The sequence below is a fragment of the Kryptolebias marmoratus genome, linkage group LG19 (genome assembly GCF_001649575.2).
Source record: "Kryptolebias marmoratus isolate JLee-2015 linkage group LG19, ASM164957v2, whole genome shotgun sequence".
Classification (NCBI taxonomy): domain Eukaryota; kingdom Metazoa; phylum Chordata; class Actinopteri; order Cyprinodontiformes; family Rivulidae; genus Kryptolebias; species Kryptolebias marmoratus.
Genome location: NC_051448.1, coordinates 6,834,198 through 6,855,857, shown reverse-complemented (window position 1 = coordinate 6,855,857; position 21,660 = coordinate 6,834,198). Strand labels below are relative to the sequence as shown.

Sequence of the window (21,660 nt, the reverse complement as noted above, 5' to 3'; positions counted from 1 at the left end):
ATACACCAACACTTCACTTTCCTGAGTTAACCTCTGTACATCAACATTTTGTAAACTTGAAGCTTGCCTACAAAATCTCTCCTCTCATATAGAAATCCCTTAATGGTCAAGCTCCATTCTGTGTTTATCACCTCATCTCACACAAAGTTCTCAAAGCAACAAATTGTTTAATCCAGATTTTTCAAGTCCAGAGTGAGAAGCAGAGATTTTTAATTACCAGCCGTCTCCTGTTAAAACAAACAAATAAATAAATAAAGCCACAGTTTGGTTGCAGACAACAGCAGCATCTCTGATTTTTAGGTTTACGCTCAAGCCTAAAAATTGAAAGATCCTAAAAAAGGCAAGAGAACCAACTCTACATATATACCAAGTGTTCTGCTCCTATAAATAAAAGCAAATGTTTTATCAGTTTTATAATAAACACTAATAACTAGAGTTTAAACCATTTGCTACAGATTAACATGACTGAAAATGTGCAGTAAAACTAAGGAAAATCTCACTAAAGCAGAAGAAATATCCACAACTGGCCAGTTTTCATCCATGTTTCTCTGTTTAACTTTTGCTCACACACACTATAAATGCAAATTACGGTTTCCACGTTACTTTCTTCAGGCAGGTTTTAACTATTCACTAATCATCCCATTTGCCTTTTTATCTCAATTGCCTTAACTGGTTCAGTATATTCAGGAAAATTAGGCACTCATCCTCTAATAAATAAACACACACTGCCTGCACTTTAGGGTACAGAGAATATGCGGTTACTTTCCACAATCATCTTTACACTTTACCCACCTTCCATTTAACACACTTTTTACACGTTCGCTTTAATGAATGTCTACTTTCTTGGCACGGCACCATTAATCATCTCCAGCTAATGGGATCTGCTGTCATTTCATCTCGCAGAGAAGAACAGAAACTGTCTAATCTCATGCTGCCTCCCTGAAACCCTTCACTAAAGCCCAGAGCTGCCTTTTTCCCTCATTGCATTTCCTATTAGGTTAATCTTTTCTGACACCTCTGCTTTTAACCTCTTTTTCTTGTGAGGCTCCTTTCTTCAAGCTCCCGAATCTTAAATACTTACCTTTCCGGAGAGACAGAGGCGGTGAAAACCTCTTATGGTTTCCAATGCAGCGGATTATTGCTCTTCATCTAAGAAGCAGCAGTGAGAAAAATTACTTTGATGTAAAGTCAAACACACAGCTATAGATAAACAGGATTATGTTCCAAACATTTTGCTGATGTAAAACTGCAACGCTGTGTAAAAGTTTTTAACCACTCTTTATTTTTTCATATTTTGCTTCCAAGGAGACAGGTGTTCCTGTAGTCTTTTGAAAGGGTCTTGACCTATTGTTTGTCGGGTTTTCTGAAGATCTTTTTAAACGTTTTCTCTGGACTTTGGCTAAAACCATCTACAGCAGATGACCCATTACTGAAAAAGGTGACAACCTCGACAGGACCTGAGAGGCGCGTCGTCCTCCAGTCGATCATGTTTGACAGATTTTCAGCTAACAGTCCTCTGGGAAGAAGGACAAATTTAAAAGAATGAACCTAAAGTAAACCTGGAGAAAAATGTGTCAAAGCTATTTTAAACGAAAACAAGAAAAGTCTGGCTCTTTAGAAGCAAAATATGAAGAAAACCGGAATGACTGGAGAGTTTTGCGCAATACTGTATAATCAGATATTAACTTATTGTCAACCACTGATATGTTATCAAACCATTTGTTAAAATACAGGGCTTGAAAAGTTTCTTTAACTTTTTGAAGGTGTGGACTGCACAGCAATATGGTGGTCAGTACAGCTGACTTAAAGAAAAAAATGACAAAGTTGAATCTTGGATGAAATCTTTTCTCAGAGTTTGCATGTCTTCCCTGTAACTTGTAAGAGCGGCTTTGTTATTTTTTTTTACAAGTAATAAAGTTTCCTTCTGTAGTCATCAACTAAAGAAATCTTTCTTTAGCAAAGGTCCATTTTATACGGTAATACATATACATAATGAATTAACAATAAATACTGCCACAGTTGTTCTTCCTAAAAGAAATTACTGTAATTTATTAAAAAAAAGAGCTGCGGCACCTGAAACAAATGACCGTAAATGCAGAAAAATCTGTGCTGCCCACTGAAATTTAGCAGCCAGACTGGGTCCAAATAAGACTTCATTTGGGAACCCTTATTCTACAATAAAAAACATTCATATTAGATTAATTGTATTAAAATTATGGTTATTTTTGCCAGCTAAAGTTTTCTAACAGAACTTAATGCAGATGCTTTTTTTTATACAATGAAGGATTCACAGTTCAGAGTAAAGTGTCTTAAACAAAAAAATATTCTTTAGAGAATGATCCAGGAAAGAAAAATTAGACAATTACTAAGTTTGATTTCTTAGTGGGTCACATCTACAAAGTTTTTAGCACCAATGACAAAAAACCCCCACTTTTTCCAATAATATATTTTATTAAAAAGGAAACCCAACAAGATTTTTTTTACATAATGATCAAGGATTTTTATTATCTTAGTCTCTTTCATCAGTTTCATATCATTACAGAAAATGTTATAGTACAGAGTTGATCAATATCTCCTCATTGCTTAATAATTTCCTTAGGAGTGCTGGTCACATATATCTGTACAATATGGTTATTTTTTATTTTTTTCTGTACATTTCGTGTGAAGTTGGTTAAAAAGGCTGTCAGCACTTAAAGAAGCTGTTTCTTTTCTTGAATATTTTCTTAAATAGTTGATCAAATAAAAGGTTATTTCTCCCAGGCTCGGCTCGCCCGGTCACTGTGAATATAAGGAAGCTTCAGGGTCNCCCAGGCATTTTGGCACTGCGCACATAAACAAGACTCACAAGATAAACAACAAGCAAAGCTCTTTGTGAAGCCATTATGATGCATACTAATGAGAGAAAATCAGAAGTGTCACCTTGATGGGCACCCAGAAGAGGAAGGTGGTCTTCTTGTGCACCTTTTTCCTCCTGACTGAGCACCGGGAAATCTGGAGCCTTCCCTAATGTTTTCTTCACTTTCAAAAAACTTTGTTTTTTTTTTCCACTAAAGATGAGAAAATAATAGTCTTCTTTTTTTTTGTCCTGGCAGGCACCTACAGCTGTCTATTAAAATGCTACTGCTATAGATAAGGTCTAGCATTGAACACACAAAGCAATTGCAATGAAAGGAACAAAGTTGCCTTAATATAATAATGATAATAATAAGAATAATGATAATAATAATAAGAATAATCATAATAATATATTACAGAATAAATCTCTTTTTATAATTAGATTTTTTTTCATTAAAAGTTATATTTTCTTTGTTTGAAATACTAGAATCTTTTTAAATTATTTTTTTTTTTATATGTATCTAGGTTGTGATCAAGATGTTGACTATACCTCAACGTTATCCAAATCAATAAAAACTAGCTGTGCCATTGCATATTACAGAATAGTCAATGATATGTGGACATGCACCGTGAACCACCCATTCCAACCCGCGCTATATGACGCCGTCTCGCCGTCCCGCTCTGATGACATCATAGCCGTCCGATGACCATGACGTCGACCACCTCGCCCTTGTGCAGCTCCACGTATTGCTCTGTTTTTGGAGGTAGCATCAGGAGCCCGTTAGCGCTGCGCATACTCATCAATCTGCTGCTCACCTGGTTTCCTGCAGCAGAGAGGAGACCGAGGGAACAGCACATGTCAGAGGTTTGGTTTTTTTTGTGTTTTTTTTGGTCATACAAGGTGACCCCAGGTCCTTTTGATTAACCGTGCTCCAGTAAAATCTCATCATTTTGGAGTATTTAAAATCCATTGTAGCCAGAACAAATAATATCTACTAATCCATGATATCAAACGCTGCAGTTTTAGTTGTAATGCATTCATGCATCACTAACAATGGTTCTAATTCAGGCAATTTTACAGATATTGACCTCAGATTTGATATGGTAGTAGCTGAGAGTCATTCACAACACATACTTTGATACTACGCTGTGATATTGTATGAACTTGCACGTCGCGTTGTTTTATAATGTTCAATCAAAAAGGCTGTAACATCATCGTTTCTCATCATAAGATGATCCCAGTCTAGAACTCTGGCATGAAAGGTGGCGGGCAATATGCATTCCTTCAAGGAATTCTAAAACTTTGTTTATAATTCAATTCCAATAGCTATGCACAGAAAATATGCCTGAAAAGAGGTACAAACATTTTGCTTGAACTAAAAAACATAAGGAACTGATAGAGGATGAGAAAAACAGTAAATAACTTTAGAAAACCATTTGCACAGTTGTACATGTTCACCAAAAGGACTGATGTCTTTGATGAACAGTTTTTAGGTTTCACCTTTTATCTAAGAGGTATAACAAAGGTAGTTCTGATAAGAAATCTCGTATTGCACCGAACAGAGCACGGTAAAGTAAACGATGTACGCCTGCTGCACGCATGTGGACGTTGTTCCACGTGTTTAACCGTCTCTGCAGGCGTGGAGTTTTGTACCTGTGCTCTGTGCCCACGGCAGAGGCTCCTGGTGATGCCACGTCAAAATGCAGCGATGGTATTCAGGGCGAGGGTCCAACTTCACGTCACATGACAACTAGAAACAAATATACAATTAAAATAAAATATGATAATAAGCGCAATATTTTTTTGTACTTTTCAAAGCCAAATGTGTACTTGGTATTTGAGATAAATGAATTCCTTCTGCACTCATCCAGTATTCAGGCCCTACTGTTCCAGACCTCATGAAACGAAGGTTTTTAATTTTTATTTAGCATTAATATTTAAAGACCAAATTTAACCCAAAACTTAGTAACTGGATTTAAACTTTACTGACCGTCACAAAAAAAGAAAAAAAAATCTGATGACAAACATCTCATATCTGAAACATTAGATCTATTATAACGTCTATGGTAAAATGCTGATTTCCATCCCAAATTCTGCCAAATTTGTCAAAATTTGATAGTGTTTTGGAGGTAATCTGGCAAACAGAAATGTCTAAAAAGCTACTTTAAATTTGCCCACTAAGGTTTTATTTAGAACACTATTTAATCTGACATAATCTGCCCTTTTGAGCCACTTATCAGCATCTAAGTGCTTTTTAACAGCAGATAATGTAACACTGCCCTCTGGATGGCACCCATAATGACCGGAGACCTCATCCTTCACTTCATCCTGTGAGCTGGGGACATCAGCTTCGTCTGCTCTGTGTGTGAAATACTCTTGTGATATTTTGTTTTTCACTCCACGCTTATGAATATTCATCATGGAAGCGCCGGCCTCAGGGTCAGTGTGGGCCGTGATGCCTTTACCAAATCACGGCAAAACGCTGTGGTCATAAATATTTATCAAGCAGATGATGAAAACGGTCACAATTACGATGCAACACGCCGCAATGAAATACCCTGCACATTTATTACAAACAAAGATATAAATATTCTCATATTTTACAGTTTGCTGCATCTCAGAGAGGAGAAAAAACTTTTCGTGCTTCAAAATAAACAACAGAAGGGCTGAGAAGGTCAGGATGCCCTGATTTCCCCAAGCCTCCTACCCTTGCTTTGATGATGGTGGGTCTGGGGTCCAAAATGCCCTGCATCTTCCTCAAGGCAGGGATGACAAAAAGATTACAGGTGACAACAGCAGACACAGGGTTTCCTAGGACAGATGGGGATGGACAGGGGGGATGGACAGCAGAGCAAAGAGAAAAATATCTGAGTAACGTCTCTGACAAAGCGGTTGGCTAAATCACTCTTTCTCTCAACTTCACACACTACCTGGAAGGGCAAAAATAAGTTTGCGAGCACCGTCTATGTCCAAGGTGGCAAATGTTGTTGGTAGACTGAAAAACAAAAAGGAAAGGACAAGAAGTTTACACAAAACTTTGGAGATTTACATTTAAAGACTATTTGTAATCATCAACTCGGTTTTAATGTCTTCCTAAAACATTTCACAGCAAAGCTTAAAAAGTTGAAAGAGTGAAGCAGATCCTCTTTCCTTACCCTGGTTTCATAAAAACACGACCAAAATGGATCTGAGCGTGAAGATCGATGTCCAGCACCTGCTTAAGGTAATCCTAAAAAAAAGAACGTTTGAAAGAAAAACAAAAAAGTAAAAGGGTGACACTGTCATGAAAACTTAAAGTTTCTTCAAAATAAACAACAATGGGCAACAAAGGTCAAGATGCCCTGATTTCTACAAGCATCCTCCCCTTGCTTTGGTGATGAGTTGATTAAATATATTCATATGATTTTAAAATAATAATTGTTATTGTCTGATCTACCACAAGGTGTCAGTAAAACAACATATTTTTCCACCTATGTCTTTACCTTCTCTCCCATGGACACCCCTCCTGAGGTGATGATGACATCAGCACGGCTGATGCCTTCATTCAGAGCGTTGAGAAGGTCATCAGGGCTGCAAACACAGAAAAAACAAAACAAAAAAAACACACGTATGTCAGCTAATAACTTACTAGAGAGGAAATACTGGAAGGTAGAGGAGAAACAGAGCCAGCTTTGGTTAAGAGGCCATGTCGTCTGATGGTAAAGGTAACGTGAACAGTGTTAAAGGTATTTATTTACAGACATGGATTAATATCCATACAGCTTACTGAAACAACGCTTCATCTCTCATGAAAAGTGATTCAGTTAATGTAGATTCGAATGCTGTCAGTTTGTGATAGAGTAAACAAAAACTGAAAAGAAATAATTTGTTGTTTAATTTACAAAGAAATGCTAAAACAATATGGACAGATTTGTTGGTACCCTTAAAGAGACTATTAATTGTTGAGCTATAGTCATGTTTCAAACTGAATGTTAAATAATATCACAGGTACCTTCAAGAGAATTTAAAGAGAACAAAGATGCTGCTGGGTAGTTTGGTAATGTTGTGTGATCCACACTGAACATAGAGCAGAAAAAGTCAAGGTGAGAGCTGTCCGAGGAGCTCAGAAAGAAGATTATAGGTATCCATGTTGAAGGTAAAGGCTACAAGACCATCTCCAAGCACCTTTATGTTCCTTTGACAACAGCTGGTAAGATTATTAAGAAGTATGAAGTTTGTGGGACTGTAGCCAACCTCCCAGGATGTGGACGCAAGAGGAAATGCAACCCCAGGTTGATCAGACTGATAGTACTAATGGCAAAAAAAAGGAGCCAAGGAAACTATCCAAAACCATTCAAGATGAATTCCAAGGTAAAGTCAAGTTTATTTATCCCTTTTTGAATTATAAAGCTCCACAGAAGAAGACCCAGGCGGACTTCTCTATTGACAGAAAACTACAAAAAAGCCAGACTGAAATTTGTAAAAATGCATGTTGACAAGCTCCAGGGTAATCACATCAGTTGTGTTTTGTTGGTTTTCTAATGACTCTGTAAGAGTACCAACAAATTTATTCGCGCCTGTATGCAGAGGCTAAATATTAAGCCGTACTTGTCTCCAACGATGCCCAGGTTGATCGTTGGGTAGCCGTGTTCCTGGATAGTGGCCAGCAGGGTGGAGCGATTGCTGTCCCTGATTTTCCCAGGATGGAGGTCGTCCTCTGGGTTCAGCAGCTACCAGAGCACAAAAGAAATGAAATGTTAAACGCCAATCTTTTTTAAATTTTTGACGAGTTAGGTGAAGTGCCTTTGAGTGGTAGAACAAACCTTTGGTGAGCAGAGACATGGTTATTCATGAAATGTGCAAAATAAGTTAATAATCCTCATCAGCAAAGGTTCAAAATTGGTCAAGATAAAACGCAACAAACAAAAACAAAGAATTTGTGTGCACGAGTGATTACACCTCTCACATTGGGAATTTTTTCAAGGCGATAACCTCTAAGTTTCGTGCATCTATCTTATCCTGATCCATGCTCAATGCGTCGATGTTAGCGCCTCACGTTGGGTAACGACACACTTCACGGAACATTCACTCCTTATGAGGAACACAGGAAATGTGCAAATGTAATTTCTAAGGAAACCACATAAAAAGAGATAAACAAATTGTTCAAAACTCATCACACTTGAAGCACCTGACTGCACATGCGCTTGTGAAAATTGTTCTGGTTGCAACCAGAGCAAATATTGTAATTGTGGATAAATATAAACAAGAAAAAAGAAAAACAACAACAATATCCTGTTGTAGGAATGTAACTGATGCAAAAGCAGTTTAGTAAATACAAGAATGTGTCCAATTAGGGACCATATTTGTTTTAAATAAACAGATTTTTTTTTTTTTTTTTACCTCATTTCCTGTGGACATGACAGCCACCACGGGGAATTTCTGAACCTCCACCTCTGTGACTCCCACAGTAGCCAAGAGGCCAATTTCTGAAGGGCCCATATGGGTGCCCTTCGCCAGCACGCACTCCCCACGCTTGATGTCATGACCGATAGGCCTGTGGAGATATAAGCACTGTGAATTTTAAAAAGACGAAACCCACAAAAGCTCATTTTTGTTTAATGCTGTTCTTACATTCAGGTAGAGATGTGTTATGCATTTTAAGTAATCCTTTGACCTTCAGTCATAAACAGTAATAGAGCTTCAAATAAAGTACAATCAGACAAAAACAAAACAAGTAGGTAAGCAAATATGTTAACTTTAGAAAGTTTATTCAGATTTTTAAATTGAAGATTTGTCTTTTTATTTTTTCTGTATGTTATTTGCTTCCTGTGTGATATTTTCACCAATCATCCATCATAAAGTTCAGCTCACTGAGGAGATGTTATGACTTTTGGTTTTTATACCTTTTACACTCTTCAAAATATTTAACTTTATTTAAATATGTTCCCCATACAAATACACTGAGATCTCTTTCATTCCTTTAAAAACATTGTTCTCTTTGAAATCTGCTTCAGCATACTTATTCTATTTTTGTCTCCTCACACTACTTTTAGCTAGCCTTTTGATACTTTTACCTTTTAGCTAGTGTTGTTTTTTTAAGCCTTTAGCTAGTGTTTTGCTCCTTTTAGCCATTATAAAGTCCTGTTTCTTTTAACTTTAGCAACTCAGTTTCAGCTTTTTCAGCTAATTACAGCAAAGTCTTTAGCACTCAGTATTCACACTGTATTTTAGTAGAAAATGTAATTTCTGTAGTTCTGAAGTGCACATGTGTACAAGCCAAGCAGAGTGTAATTAAGTTGCAGTATTTCACAACTTTGGAAGATGACAGCACAAACCAACCTGATGTCCTGTCCTGGACGAGCTTGTACTAGAATCCGTACCTCCAGCTCCTCCGTTCCCTAAAAGACAGAAGAGCTGTTTGATTAATCTCAGAGAGCTGACTCCATATCATAATCATATCTGTGATCTCTCCATTTATGATGCTAACTATATCTAAAACACTTACATCTTCAGACTCGCGGAGGAGCTCAGTGTCTTCCACCTGGACCACAGCATCGGCCCCGCAGGGTATAGGTGCACCTGTCGTCACCCTCATCACCTGGCCAGGCATCACTGTGTGGGTGGGCTTCACACGCACAAAAGGGGGAAATGCAATTAAGAAATGTAATTAGAAGTATAAATAAATATGAGCACAACTGTTCTCTCTTCTAAAACTACATCAGGTGTTTGTGTGGCAGCTTCACTTTAGGGCAGTGGTCTCCAATCCTGGTCCTGGAGAACCACCATCCTGCATGTTTTCATCGTTTCCCTGCTCCAACACCTGATTCAGTGGTTAAATCACCTCTTCATGTTCTGCAGAAGCCTGTTAATCACCCATTGATTCAAATCAGGTGTGTTGGAGCAGAGAAACAAGTGAAACATGCAGGATAGTGGCCCTTGAGGACCAGGATTGGCCACCCCTGCTTTAGGGCCTTGAGGGCCTTGTGTGTCCATTACATGACGTCTCACACATGCACCGTCTTCCATTAACCTGATAAGAATCACACGTTTTGTTGTTGTCTAAATTCACTCGCTGGTGCTTTTCTGTAACATTTTGCAACATAAATCAGACTTAGACGAGCGCAGAAATAAAAACAGCACAAGATAACGGTTACATGATTCCTGGGACATTATTTTACATTCTGTCACTAATGAGAAAATCAACTTAAACTACTGTACTTAGGCCACTGTGCTTAGGGTGATTTATTTTCTTTGGTAAGTTCCAGTGGGACTTTAAAATGACAAATTATTTTAATATTCTTTGAGATGTGAGAAAAGAGGAACATACTGATACACAAGAAGCGAAGGACAGAGGTTATTTTCACATGCAGTGGTGTGGGTATTAGTGTGAGAATGGCTCTCTGCTGATTTAGGTGTGTGTGTGAGAGAAAATATGTAAGTTAAATGAGGGCACGAACCTGCTCTCCAGCTTGGGATTCTCCAATGATGAAGCGGTCACCTGGGCCGTCAGCCGCTAAAATAAACAAGAAATAAAAGCAAGCTTTCATTAAACATTTTCAAAATGATATACACAATATTAGTGACACAGATTTTGCATAATTCTTAAATAAACACTACAAAAGACCTTTCCTTCCAAGCGTTTAATAATGGGATGACGTTAAAACAACATTCTTTAGCTTTTTAATTAAACGTCTTACAGAACCGGTGCCTAGAGTAAGAAAAACTAAATGGATCTGGAATGATTTTGCAGAAAAGTGTGAAAATTTAAAAAGAATGAAGGGAAGACCATGGGGTCTAACATATGGCCTTCACCTCTCACAGCATATCCATCCTTGACTGAAGCAGGGAAGGGTGGAAGGTTGTCTTTGGCATAAACGTCCTGAGCCAGGACTCGGCCCATTCCATCTGTGGGAGGACAGCAAGAAAAAGACACGGGGAGGAATTAGCAACGAGGGAAAACGGGAGCAAAACAGGTGCAAAGAGAGTAAGACAGAGCATCTGATTTACATGAAGACACAAGGAGAGCTCCAGAAGGGTGCACGCTGTACGTGTTAATGACCCACACTTTTTGACTTGTCGCCTGAAACAGCAGGCATAAGGACACACAATCATTTTCTGTTCCAGTTCTCAGAGCAGATTTTTTAAACTCATAAAACAGAGATAATTACTGGAGACCAGAGACTCTTCAGTGAGACAACAGCTCAGAAAAACGGAGGGAAAATAATGAAAACTCAAAAAAACTCAGAAGAGTAGGTGGAGAAAAAAATTATTTTATATCTATGTATACAGTACTTCTCTGAGCTTTAATGTTCTGATTATGTGGGTGTTAATATGAAGATTTAAACTTTGATTTCAATATTAGATGCTAGATGAAAGCAATAAAACACTGCAGGAAATAATACGTCTCAATAACGGAAGAGGACAAATGCATTCTTAAATTCTGAAACTTTAAAAAAAAAATAATTTGGTAATTTTTTTTCTCATTTCCATTCAAGCTAGCATGTAAACAATTTGCTATAATGAAATGCTGATGTTGAGTTGAGATAAAAAATAAAACGGCAGCTGAATTTAAAAAATTGCTTTAAAGTATTTGGTAACGGGGCTACATTATAGCAGAAAGGAACAATCAGAAAATAGGCACAGCTGGAAAAAAATAGTTTTGCATTGTGGTTAAAAAGAGAGTATTAAAGTGTTTGATTTTTATTGTTGTTATTTAGCTAATTCTAACTTGACAGGAATTATTTTCATAAATTCAAGATAAATATACAGCAATACTGCTTTAAACCCAGCAGGGGAGCTGCTGCAGCTGTTGTCTGTCTAAATATCTTGATATTTTTATTCCTATTTTTATTTTCTTTACCCAACTGCGCCGATGCAAATCCTGCAACCGAGTCTCTCTACTCAAGAACATAACTGTACATCTGAAAAAACAAAGTTTCCTTCATTGTTACTGATCTGAAAATTATGTGTGCTGCAGGCCATTATTGCCCGTTCCTCTACGCTGCATTGTATTTTGAAGGTTGAGTGCGTGTTTTAGCCTTTGACCCTCAGTTTGGTTCTGTGTCACCTCCCTCCAGCGCTCGCGCTGCTCAGCAGAGGATAAATCTACTTCTTTGTGCAAGTTTGCATATGTGCATGCCAGTTTAGTAAAACAAATACAGAATGCAACTAAAACTGTTGCACTAAAAACTAAAAACAAACATAAAATCCTTTTATTTTAGTGTCTGAAAATGACAAAAAATTTGTTTTAGTTTTGTTTACATTTTTTGTGATTGCATCAAATCCTGTTTTCGATCAGAAATGAGCTGTCAAGACATTTGACCATTCTTACCACTGATAGTGTTGCTACTGACTGTCTTATTTTACATTTATACATACAGTATATGTTCAGAGACAGATGTTTTTAAAAGCTGGAAAATAACTGGACTACACTGAGCATTAAAAACAAAAAACAGCATTTTATCTCATTACTAAGTTTTAATTTAAATTCAGATAAATATAATAACAGCTATAATGAAGATTTTAAAAAAGGTGACAATGATTTGTACTTGTGGTGAAATTCTGAATAGTTTTACATCTAAGTCATATTAGGTCTAACAACAACAACACGAGTTTGGAAACGAATCTGGGTTCACATGCACACTGATTTAGTTACAGCAATAATGAAGAACCTATAAACAAATCCACCAGCAAATGTGACAGTGTTTTCTGTTTTACATGACATGTATATTCTGTGTAATTGGAAACACGTTTGTTGTAATTAAGGATGGTTTACATTAATAAGGAAGCTGATAAATGCTAAGTGTGCCTGCATCAGCATGATTTGCATTTGGCTCGAACATGATGAGAAAAACGGGGTAGATAATGGCCATAAAGATTGTTTTAATCATTGTGGAAAAAGCTCTAAATATTTTCCTATAATTTTCAGCAAGGCAGGGCTGCAAAAAGCAACAATAATTGTAGACTTTTAGTCAACTGTAAGTGTAGTGTTTCTATTTAGGGTCCAATTTAATGCCCCCTTTGTGCAAATTATTACGCAGGCTGTACCAAGTCACTTTTGATTTTTTCACCGTGTTTTACACCTTTCAGCTCATCATACTGGTGAAACAAAACTGAAATGTGTCCAGTACTGTTGTAGACTGAGAGCAGGTCAATTTGTTGTGGCAACTTTAGTGAAAAAAAAATCTTTTCCCCCCTTAATGTTTTCCAAAATGACCTCAGATGATTTTTCAATCAGGCTTAAAAGGCCCTGTATAAAGTGCTGTTATTCCAGACAACAAAAAGATTTCATGTTTTATGGATTGCGAAGTTGTCATGGTGACTGCATCCTTGCAGCTATTTTCAGGCAAGTTTTGTTTGATACGTATATTCTTTTGTGGTCAAGAGAATTTGTGTCAGAGCGACTGACGTTTTTTTCCCCCCAGTGGGCAGAAACTGCTGATTAAGTGAGGTGTCAAGTCGTGAACAGAGCACGTCGCTGCACTGATCTGAAACGTGTAGCTTAACATCCCAGCATCCTTAGAAGCTGGTGTCACAAAAAAAGAACTGAAAATGTATTCTGGGAACGTCATGAAGCAGAGCAGAAAAACTGGTGTGGGCTTGAGAAAGATTTGCTTGATTTCCAGCAGCAGTGGACCCCCCGCTCACCTCTGTAGTTGATGATTTCAGTGCCCAGGACGACGGTCATCTCCAGCACAGTGATGAAGGCCTTGTCCATGGAGGTAAGGGGGAAAGGGGACATGCGGTGCCTTCGGGCCACCTTTGTGATGTCCACTGCACTGTGACCTGTAAAGATGAAGGAGATTACACAGACTGGAATTAAATGAGGGCCACGAAATCAAGCAATGCACTAAAAATAGAGAAAGTTAATATTTAAAACTAACTAATGATTAATATTTTATGTTGTTGCTTGTGTTGCTCATTAACTCCTTTTTAAACAACACAATCAAGGGAGGACTGATGTGTTTTTATTGCTCACCACTGTCTTATTTATAAGCCTTTAGGGTGATGACTATTTGTGGAAACATAGTTGTATGGCAAAGAAGAGGCTTTTTAGAGCCAAAAAGGTCCAAATGGGAAAAAAAGTTTGCTGCCTGCCTTCGAAGGCGCGTGTCTAGTTAGCAAAATATCTTCACAAGCAGAAGACGGATTTTAATGAAACTCTCAGAAAGTAATCACCGGGAGTACATCTAAAACGAAATAACTTTACTTTCCATTCAAGATGGCAGCCACAGCTAATAAACCCTAGCCAACACAAAAATGGCTATGCATCAGTCAGCTTTTCAGATTCACAGATAATCAGACAGAACAGCTTCTCAGCATAACATTTTAGCATAAATGCCTTTAAAATAAATAAGTTTTACATATGAATACTTAGTAACTTCCTAAATTGTTAGCAGTAAAGTGTATTTACGAATCATTAATGGTAAGAGTACCATACTGTCTTCTAGATTCTAGAAAATGATTTACAAATGTGCACAGACTGAACACTTTCCTCTTTTATTAGAACTCTCGCAAGACCATTAACATTACATGTAGCTTTTATTTATTTGATAATTACTAACTAAATTAAAAAAATACCGTAGTAACATCAGAAAGCTGATCCTGACTGTACTCAGACACAAAAACAAACCTAAACTGAGCCTGAACAGAAGCAATACAAAACAAAAGCATACCGAAAATACAAGTTAATGTTTTTATACCAGGATGAAGACTTTTTAGGATTTCATTCATTAAGAACTTAAAGAGACTTTAAAGGCTGAGATGATGACTGAACAGTGCTGTGTTGGGACTCACATCCACGACAAGAGGAATCAATGCAGGATTCATGTAGGAAAATGACAGATTTTCCCTTTTTTTCCTACTTTGATGCATCCTGATTCTGCACTTTCATTAAAAGCAGCCTTATATACGATGTGTGCGTGATACTCAAAAATAAATAATAACATAAAGAAACGCATCAATATGCACAGAATTCACACTAATAGGAAAACAAGATTAATGTGATTTACTTTTTCTGCCAGCAGGTATAAATGTGAGAGGAAACTGGCAGGACAGAGTCTGGTTTGTTTTCTGAAGCTGTGGGACACAGCTGGTTGCTACATGTGCTCCATCACAGCCATGATAGTCTAATAATACCTCTCTAATAACTCCAAAAAGGTAAACGGAACAAAGCAAGGTGTAACTAATGTGTAAATCTGCTTTCTTTCCTTCTGTCTTTATCTCTTCCCACCTCCCTCTCAATCTGCCTCTCAGCGAAGAATAGCCGCCATGCTTTGATTTGCCTTGACCCAAATTCCTTCCTTTAAACACACACTTCCACAGCATGTTCTGATGCTTAACACACGTCTTAATAACCTCTGGCAAAACATGACATCCACACACAAATATAAGACTTGCAGAACAACACGCAAGTCGTGTTCACATTGTCACCTCAGATACATATTTAGGAACGTTAGCACTTACTTGATCTTAGGATATTTTCTTTGCTGCTGCATCGTGACTGCACCTAGAGATGGAGAGAGTGATTGGGAGAGACAGGCAGAGGGCAAAAGAAGAGAGAAAGAACAGAAGTAGTGGTAATTTGAGATAAACGAGGCTGGCCTTTTGACACAGAGAAGATGACAAGCTGTTCGTACAACATTCAGAAGCGCTAGCAAGAGCTGTGTCACACTACACTGTGCACTTTGTCCTGCTTGATGAGGGATGGCTACATCTCCTGCTTTACATTATGTTCACTTACATTACATAACAGGTGATAGTGACATTGATAAATGCACCGACATGTCACAGCGTTAGTCAAGTGCTTAAAAAGACTACACGGACAAAGGCAACAACATACAGAGTGACAGTACTGCATCACAATGTCGTAAACAATGTAGTCACTGTGTTACGGTTTAACACTGAATGTAGTGGACATGTAGTGCTGAGTATAGATAGTGGCTGTTCAGATGTGGTGCAGGATGGGAGGATTTCTCTGGAAATCGCTGATGCTGTGTGATAGCTTCTCGTAATCTATGGCGAGGTGGGGAGGAGAGCAGAGCTGGTTAAAACTGAGCTGAGTTTCCCAAAGGAACTAAAAAAAAACAAGGTAATGAAAAAACATACATTTATTATTTATAACAAATATATTAATGTCTATTTAATATAAAGTTCTTGTATAATTATAACCACATTACATTTTACCATAATTGCTACTATTTGTAGATGTTATTCAAGTCACAAATTGTTTATCTATAGAAATTAAATATATTGTTAATTATTTTCCATAAATGCTGTGTCCCAGTCCCATAAAACATATAAACAACATGCAATGTGGACCACCACTATTTTCTATTAGTTTACAGAATATAAATCTATATTTGGGACAAGAAGAAGTTTGAGATTATGGTCCTCAAGTCTGTTTTTTTCCTGTTTATGTAGTTCAATGTAGGGCATCATTATATCTACCTAAACGGCTGCAGACTGAAAACAACTAAATGCAGTATTTTACAGTCTTCTTCAAGCATCATGGTGAGCATGTGCAAAAAGCCCACCCTAAACTTATTTTATTCTGAGTTACTAAAAAAAAAAAAAAAACGCAAAGTCTGTTGATGCCTTTAGAATAAAAAGCACAACAGTTTCCATTTTCAGTTGATTCTAGGCATGCTTAAGAATATTTTTTTGCACTTTTGGCAGTATTTTCTTTTAAAGATGACCTTATTTTTTTTGTATCTCCACCCCTGATCCTTTGGTGTGACGTGTGCTACAAAATGTAAAAATCTGCAAAGTCCACACCAAAGACAGTCCAGTCTTTCTTTTTTTTAACTCAACAATATTCCCTTAAAACACATTTGTATTTTGCCCGGCACATCATGAACAAAGCATGAGCGACTGTCACACACTCTGCCATTTTGGATCAAGTGACTGACCCAACTATACTACATGAATACAAACTTTTTGAATATATCCAATATATTAACGTTTTCGTATGAACAAATTATAAGCTCAGAAATTGTTTGGAATAAATATGTAATGCAAAACTTGGACACAGCTCTGGATCGTAGATTTATCTGTGATTATATTGATAGAACAGCACCGTTTTTGTTTTTGTACGCATCAAGTCATATTTTACAGCAGCAGCCTTCCAGCGAAATTTATCAGCATACTTAATTAGGTGCAACAAGATTAGCTGCAAATAAAACGGAGACATAAATTTACAGAGTGAATACGTGGCCTATCCTGTTAAAATGGAATTTATGTTAAACAAAACGATAAACTCCTGCGTCGTCAGGATCCTGCTACATGGGGTTCAAAACTCTTCCCGAAGAAGGTTTTATCTTATGCTTTTGGGAAGCTCAACGTTGGGGAATAATCAGTAGGGGAAAGGGAATGACAAGATGTAGTTTTGTACAGATTTGGTGAATGAATATTCTATATGTAACTATGTGAATACAGGCTCAAAATCGGCCTGTTTATGGACCTTTGAATTGTTTTGATTGAGACTGCCTAGTTTGCAGTCATTATCTGTCTGCTCTAACATGCCCTTCACTTACTCTGGCATCTTTAAGTCCTCCCTTCCATCTCAAAAGCTTCTGTGACCTATAATAGTTATTGAAAAAGTTGGGTGTGGGCGGTGCATTCTGTATGGAGAACCAAAACACCCATGATGAAGGTGAAGGCCTCTCTATTCACCCACCCACCCTCCCTTTTCTCTCTCCTCCCCTCCCCTCACAACCTACAGGCTCAAACTGCAACACCACTGGGCACCAAACAGCCAAGGTGAGAAGGTGGATGTAAGGTGGTGAGGGTGTACGTATGGGATGGGATGGCGAGGCAGAGAGCCGGGAGAGGAAGGTGTGACAATCAGCATGACGTGTTCCTCCAGCTCGGAGACAAAGAAAAGTAACAAAAATAGGAAGCACGGACTAGACAGACTTCACTAAACTACAGAGCCGAGACATATCAGAAAGACAGAAACACAAGGAGAAATAAAAACAATAAAGACCAGTCTCAATGGCATCTACTTAACAGACATCCAGCACACCAGACAGAGCTACTGAAAGCAGAGCAAGTTAACCAGAGAGACTGAAACGGAGACAGAAAGGCACATGGAGGAAGATAGAAGAGAGGCAACAGGAGACTGAGAAGTATGAGTAGGAGACAAAGAGAGGGAGAATCCTGACAGAGATATTGAGACAAAGAGTGACGAGAGCGAACGAAGGACAGTTCAGGAACAAGAAACAGACGAGTAGCAGCAGACAGAAAGAGAGACGGGTGAATGAAAGCCAGAGAAACAGCAAGGCAAGCGAGGAGGAGAAGGTGGGGAGGGCAAAGAGCGGGGCATTTGTTTTGCGCGCTCCTCAAAGGAAAGTGAGGGGAAAAGGGGAAGGGGGAGAGAGAGAAGGGGGGGAGGGGGCAGGATAGTTACTCGAGAGCTGAAGGTCCTCCTGCGATCATCTTTAAGCCCCTCCAACCTACACTGGAGCTAGTGGAGATAAAGCATTGAATCACAGGCATCAGTGCATCTGTCCCAGCAACCACAAGACCACAAACAGACAGCACAGACAGATGGACGGACGGAGGGACACACGGACAGACAGGCAACCACTACGACAAGCAACCCTAGCAGAATCAGCAATGAGAGATCTCAGATAGATATAAAAAGAAAGAAAAAGTGAGCTAAAAAGAAAAAGAGAGGTTTAGGTGGCAGAATGTAAGGCCTCAAGGAAGATCACTGATGATCAAAAACATGTTGCATGTGGACTTTTTTTGTTTTAATTTCTTACGGTATTATTCCCTTTTGCTTCATTTAGGTTTGGGAAGTAATTAACTTTAAATTAGTCTCCTGCCTAAAGGTTTGCTTTGTTTATTTTGATGTTATTTTTTTATTTTTATTTTTTTTGGAAGTGTATTTAATATTTGTTCAGCAGGTTCTCTGTTGTCTCGTAAATTGTTGTTCTGTGGTGATATATATATATTTTTTTTTTACCTCAAAGCACAATTAAATCTAATCAAGATTATATTATTGGTTTTGCAAATTCTCAGGTCACCTTCTGCTACCTCTAAATATAACTTCATATCAATTAAACAAGTCCTAAAAACTTAATTGTGTGTATTATTCAGGGCTCACTCTTGGGAGAGACCTTGTGAAACTGCAATTATTTTCCAACATTTATCTCATCAATGACATGAGCTTTAGTAGCTTTTGTCGTAGTTTTAGCTCTTTAATTAGCTAATCTCAATTTTAGTGCAATGACTAAGGCTTCTCCTTTTGTCAGACATTAAAAGACAGTTGAATCGCATCTGTTTCCTTCAAATTAACTCCATCCTCTCTTGCGTTTTCTTTACAATTCTTGATATTATATCCAATTAACCATTATGCTACCAGATTTTTTTTTTGGCTGAGTTGTATAGTTTTTTATTTTTGTTTAACGCTACAGGATGTTCAGAGTTTGCACATATAGTTTACTCAAGAAAGCAGGAAATTCACTCCGTGAAAGAGAATCTCATGCACACAACCGAAAGAAGCTACAATAAACAGTATTTTGCAAAATTAGCCAAGTATTGTGCATTTAGCAGTAATTCTCAACATTACGATTAACAGATAATTCGTGAGAGCCCTAAGATGGACAAAACAAACATGTTTCAGACTGGAAAATGATTTATACAACTTTCCCAGTGATATAATTTGAGCTTTAATAGATTTTAATGCATATCCATGCGTGCATGACATTTCCTACTTATCGACAATTATTATTTTGGTGCAAAAATCTACAGGACTGCTAAAGAATTAAACCAACCATAATTTCTTCATATTTTGCTTTCAATGAGACAGACTTTCTTGCAGTCTTTTTGAAGTTAACAGTTCTTCGGGAACTAAAGATTTTTCAAAGTTCTTTAGATTTTGGCAGCTTTTTCACTCCCTTTTTAAAATCTAGTCCTTGTTCCTGATCATGACAGCATGTGGTGCAAAGCAGAGAAGTAGAAGGCAAAAGAAGTGAGTTTCTAAAAGTCATATCATTGAAAAATAGGTAAAAAATAAAAGAAAATCAAGCAAAGATTTGACACAGGTCCTGAGTGATGCGTCGTCCTTCAGATGATCATCTTTGTCACACAAGTTTTTTTTACCTGGCTCTTTGGGAATCACCTTGTTGGTGCTAATAAAAACTATTTCATGTGGTGCAAATTGTTATGTTAGTTTAATCTAGAAAAATACCAAAGAAATTTAAACAAATAATGTTTTACTGACAAACTGCCAGCAACAAAATGCTTTGAGAGCCAATTTTGACTCTCATGCTCAGTTTTCTGTGACCGTATGTGGAGACACTGGTTCATCCCTTGAGTTTCGCCTTTTTAGGTCTGAATTATTCATAGGGCTGCGTTAAATGGCTTAAACAACAACAACAACAAAAAAACTCCTCTGAAAAAGGTTGTTTACTGGACTGGAAACAAGTGAAAAAGCTGGAAAAACTCCAAAGAAAAACTTTGAAATACTTGGAGAAAACCTGGAGAATTGGTGTATTTTCAGTAATAAAGGAGTGGAAAGCAATATACAACAAAACAAATAAAATAAATGATTCTGCAGCAGCTGTTATCAGAACACACACTTCCATGGTGAATCCAAAGGAGTTTATTTTTAAGATTTTCTGACTTTTTACCAAGCGAAAACTCAGCAAAAGACTTTCAAATGATGATGAAATTTCAGGGTATCAGTTTTCAACAAATGTCACCATCTTTGTCCCCCCACCCCCAGACGGTCTGAACATACTCCTGAAATTCTTGTTTTCCAAGATTTTCTTTTTCTTTTTGTTGTATATGCACAAAAACCCATCAAACTTAACAAACCAAAGGCTTTTGTGTGGTTTCTACATCTGCTTACCCCTAAATGTTAAAGACATTTCTTGTTCTATTCGAATTTTACAGCATTGATTTTTTTCTGACTCTAGTTTGCATGTAATGAGGTGTTTATTCCTTTTTTCAAGCTCAGTTTTCAGTGTTTTTAAGAGAACTTAAATTATGACAATATTAGGAGATGTTAACTTTTTATGCGTAAAGAAAAAGTAGCAATAGGTATGTTTGGAAAAAAACGCCAAAAACAAGCAAAACAGGCGAGAATTTGGGGAGCTAAATATAGCAATAATAAGACACAAATCAAACTTGCACACACTGAAAAGCACAAACAAAACAACAACTAGAAAGTGTACAAAGCGTGCCTTGCTTAAAAGCAGTGGATGTCTACAGTTCAAAGAAATAATATGATTAACACTGAGCAAACAAAAAATCTTACTACCTTGCTGGTCTCTTTAAACACACAACAATAATCACAAATGTTCTTAATCCAGTTTCACATCAACCTGATATTAGTGGATCATTGTCTGTCCTGATGCTCTGATCAAATTAGTAAATATTCAGTCACCGTGAGCTAAAAAAAACAACAAAAAAGCTAAATGCTACAGTGGCATCATGACACTACCTCTGACACAAGTGGAAAATAAGACCTCGGGATGACAAAATACAAAATACACCTCAGCAGATAAGATCATATCATCAGGGAGCAACAGGGAAAGACAGATTGCTTATGGAGATGAAGACAGTGGAGGAGCTACGAGAAGATGTGTGTGGAGGTGAGGAGAAGACGAAGGAAATGAGCGCAGAAGCAGACTGGTATGTGTTGGATGTTTAGAGGGAGGCAAAGCCAAAACAAACAAAACAACAAAAAACAAAACAGGCTGTCAAACATTCTCACAATTATTTCTAAACTATCTTTAGCTGCAATCCCCCCTTATTAGTGAGAGACCGGCCATGTGAGAGATAATGTGTGAGAAGTGCAAAGGATGACACGTAATCATCATACGCACAATCAT

At 37.5% G+C, this 21,660-nt stretch overlaps 1 protein-coding gene across 9 annotated transcripts in view; it reads right to left on the bottom strand.

Moving 5' to 3' along the window:
- Positions 1-2,972: 2,972 nt before the first annotated feature.
- The window catches only part of gphnb (gephyrin b), a 161,101-nt gene continuing 142,413 nt past the window's right edge, over positions 2,973-21,660 (bottom strand). For 4 of the 9 annotated variants that reach the window (XM_025005027.2, XM_025005028.2, XM_017411976.3 and 1 more), the window contains 15 exons: positions 18,225-18,281; positions 15,281-15,323; positions 13,463-13,600; positions 10,628-10,720; positions 10,273-10,328; positions 9,321-9,440; positions 9,155-9,213; positions 8,216-8,369; positions 7,424-7,545; positions 6,319-6,406; positions 5,992-6,065; positions 5,764-5,831; positions 5,544-5,647; positions 4,490-4,586; positions 2,973-3,659 (listed from right to left, as the gene is read on the bottom strand). In XM_025005027.2, the coding sequence (XP_024860795.1) occupies positions 3,526-3,659; positions 4,490-4,586; positions 5,544-5,647; positions 5,764-5,831; positions 5,992-6,065; positions 6,319-6,406; positions 7,424-7,545; positions 8,216-8,369; positions 9,155-9,213; positions 9,321-9,440; positions 10,273-10,328; positions 10,628-10,720; positions 13,463-13,600; positions 15,281-15,323; positions 18,225-18,281 (1,407 nt within the window). In that variant the 3' untranslated portion in view covers positions 2,973-3,525. The remainder of the gene's footprint in view (positions 3,660-4,489; positions 4,587-5,543; positions 5,648-5,763; positions 5,832-5,991; positions 6,066-6,318; positions 6,407-7,423; positions 7,546-8,215; positions 8,370-9,154; positions 9,214-9,320; positions 9,441-10,272; positions 10,329-10,627; positions 10,721-13,462; positions 13,601-15,280; positions 15,324-18,224; positions 18,282-21,660) is intronic. The other 5 variants (XM_017411980.3, XM_025005024.2, XM_025005025.2 and 2 more) reach the window with 3 other exon arrangements.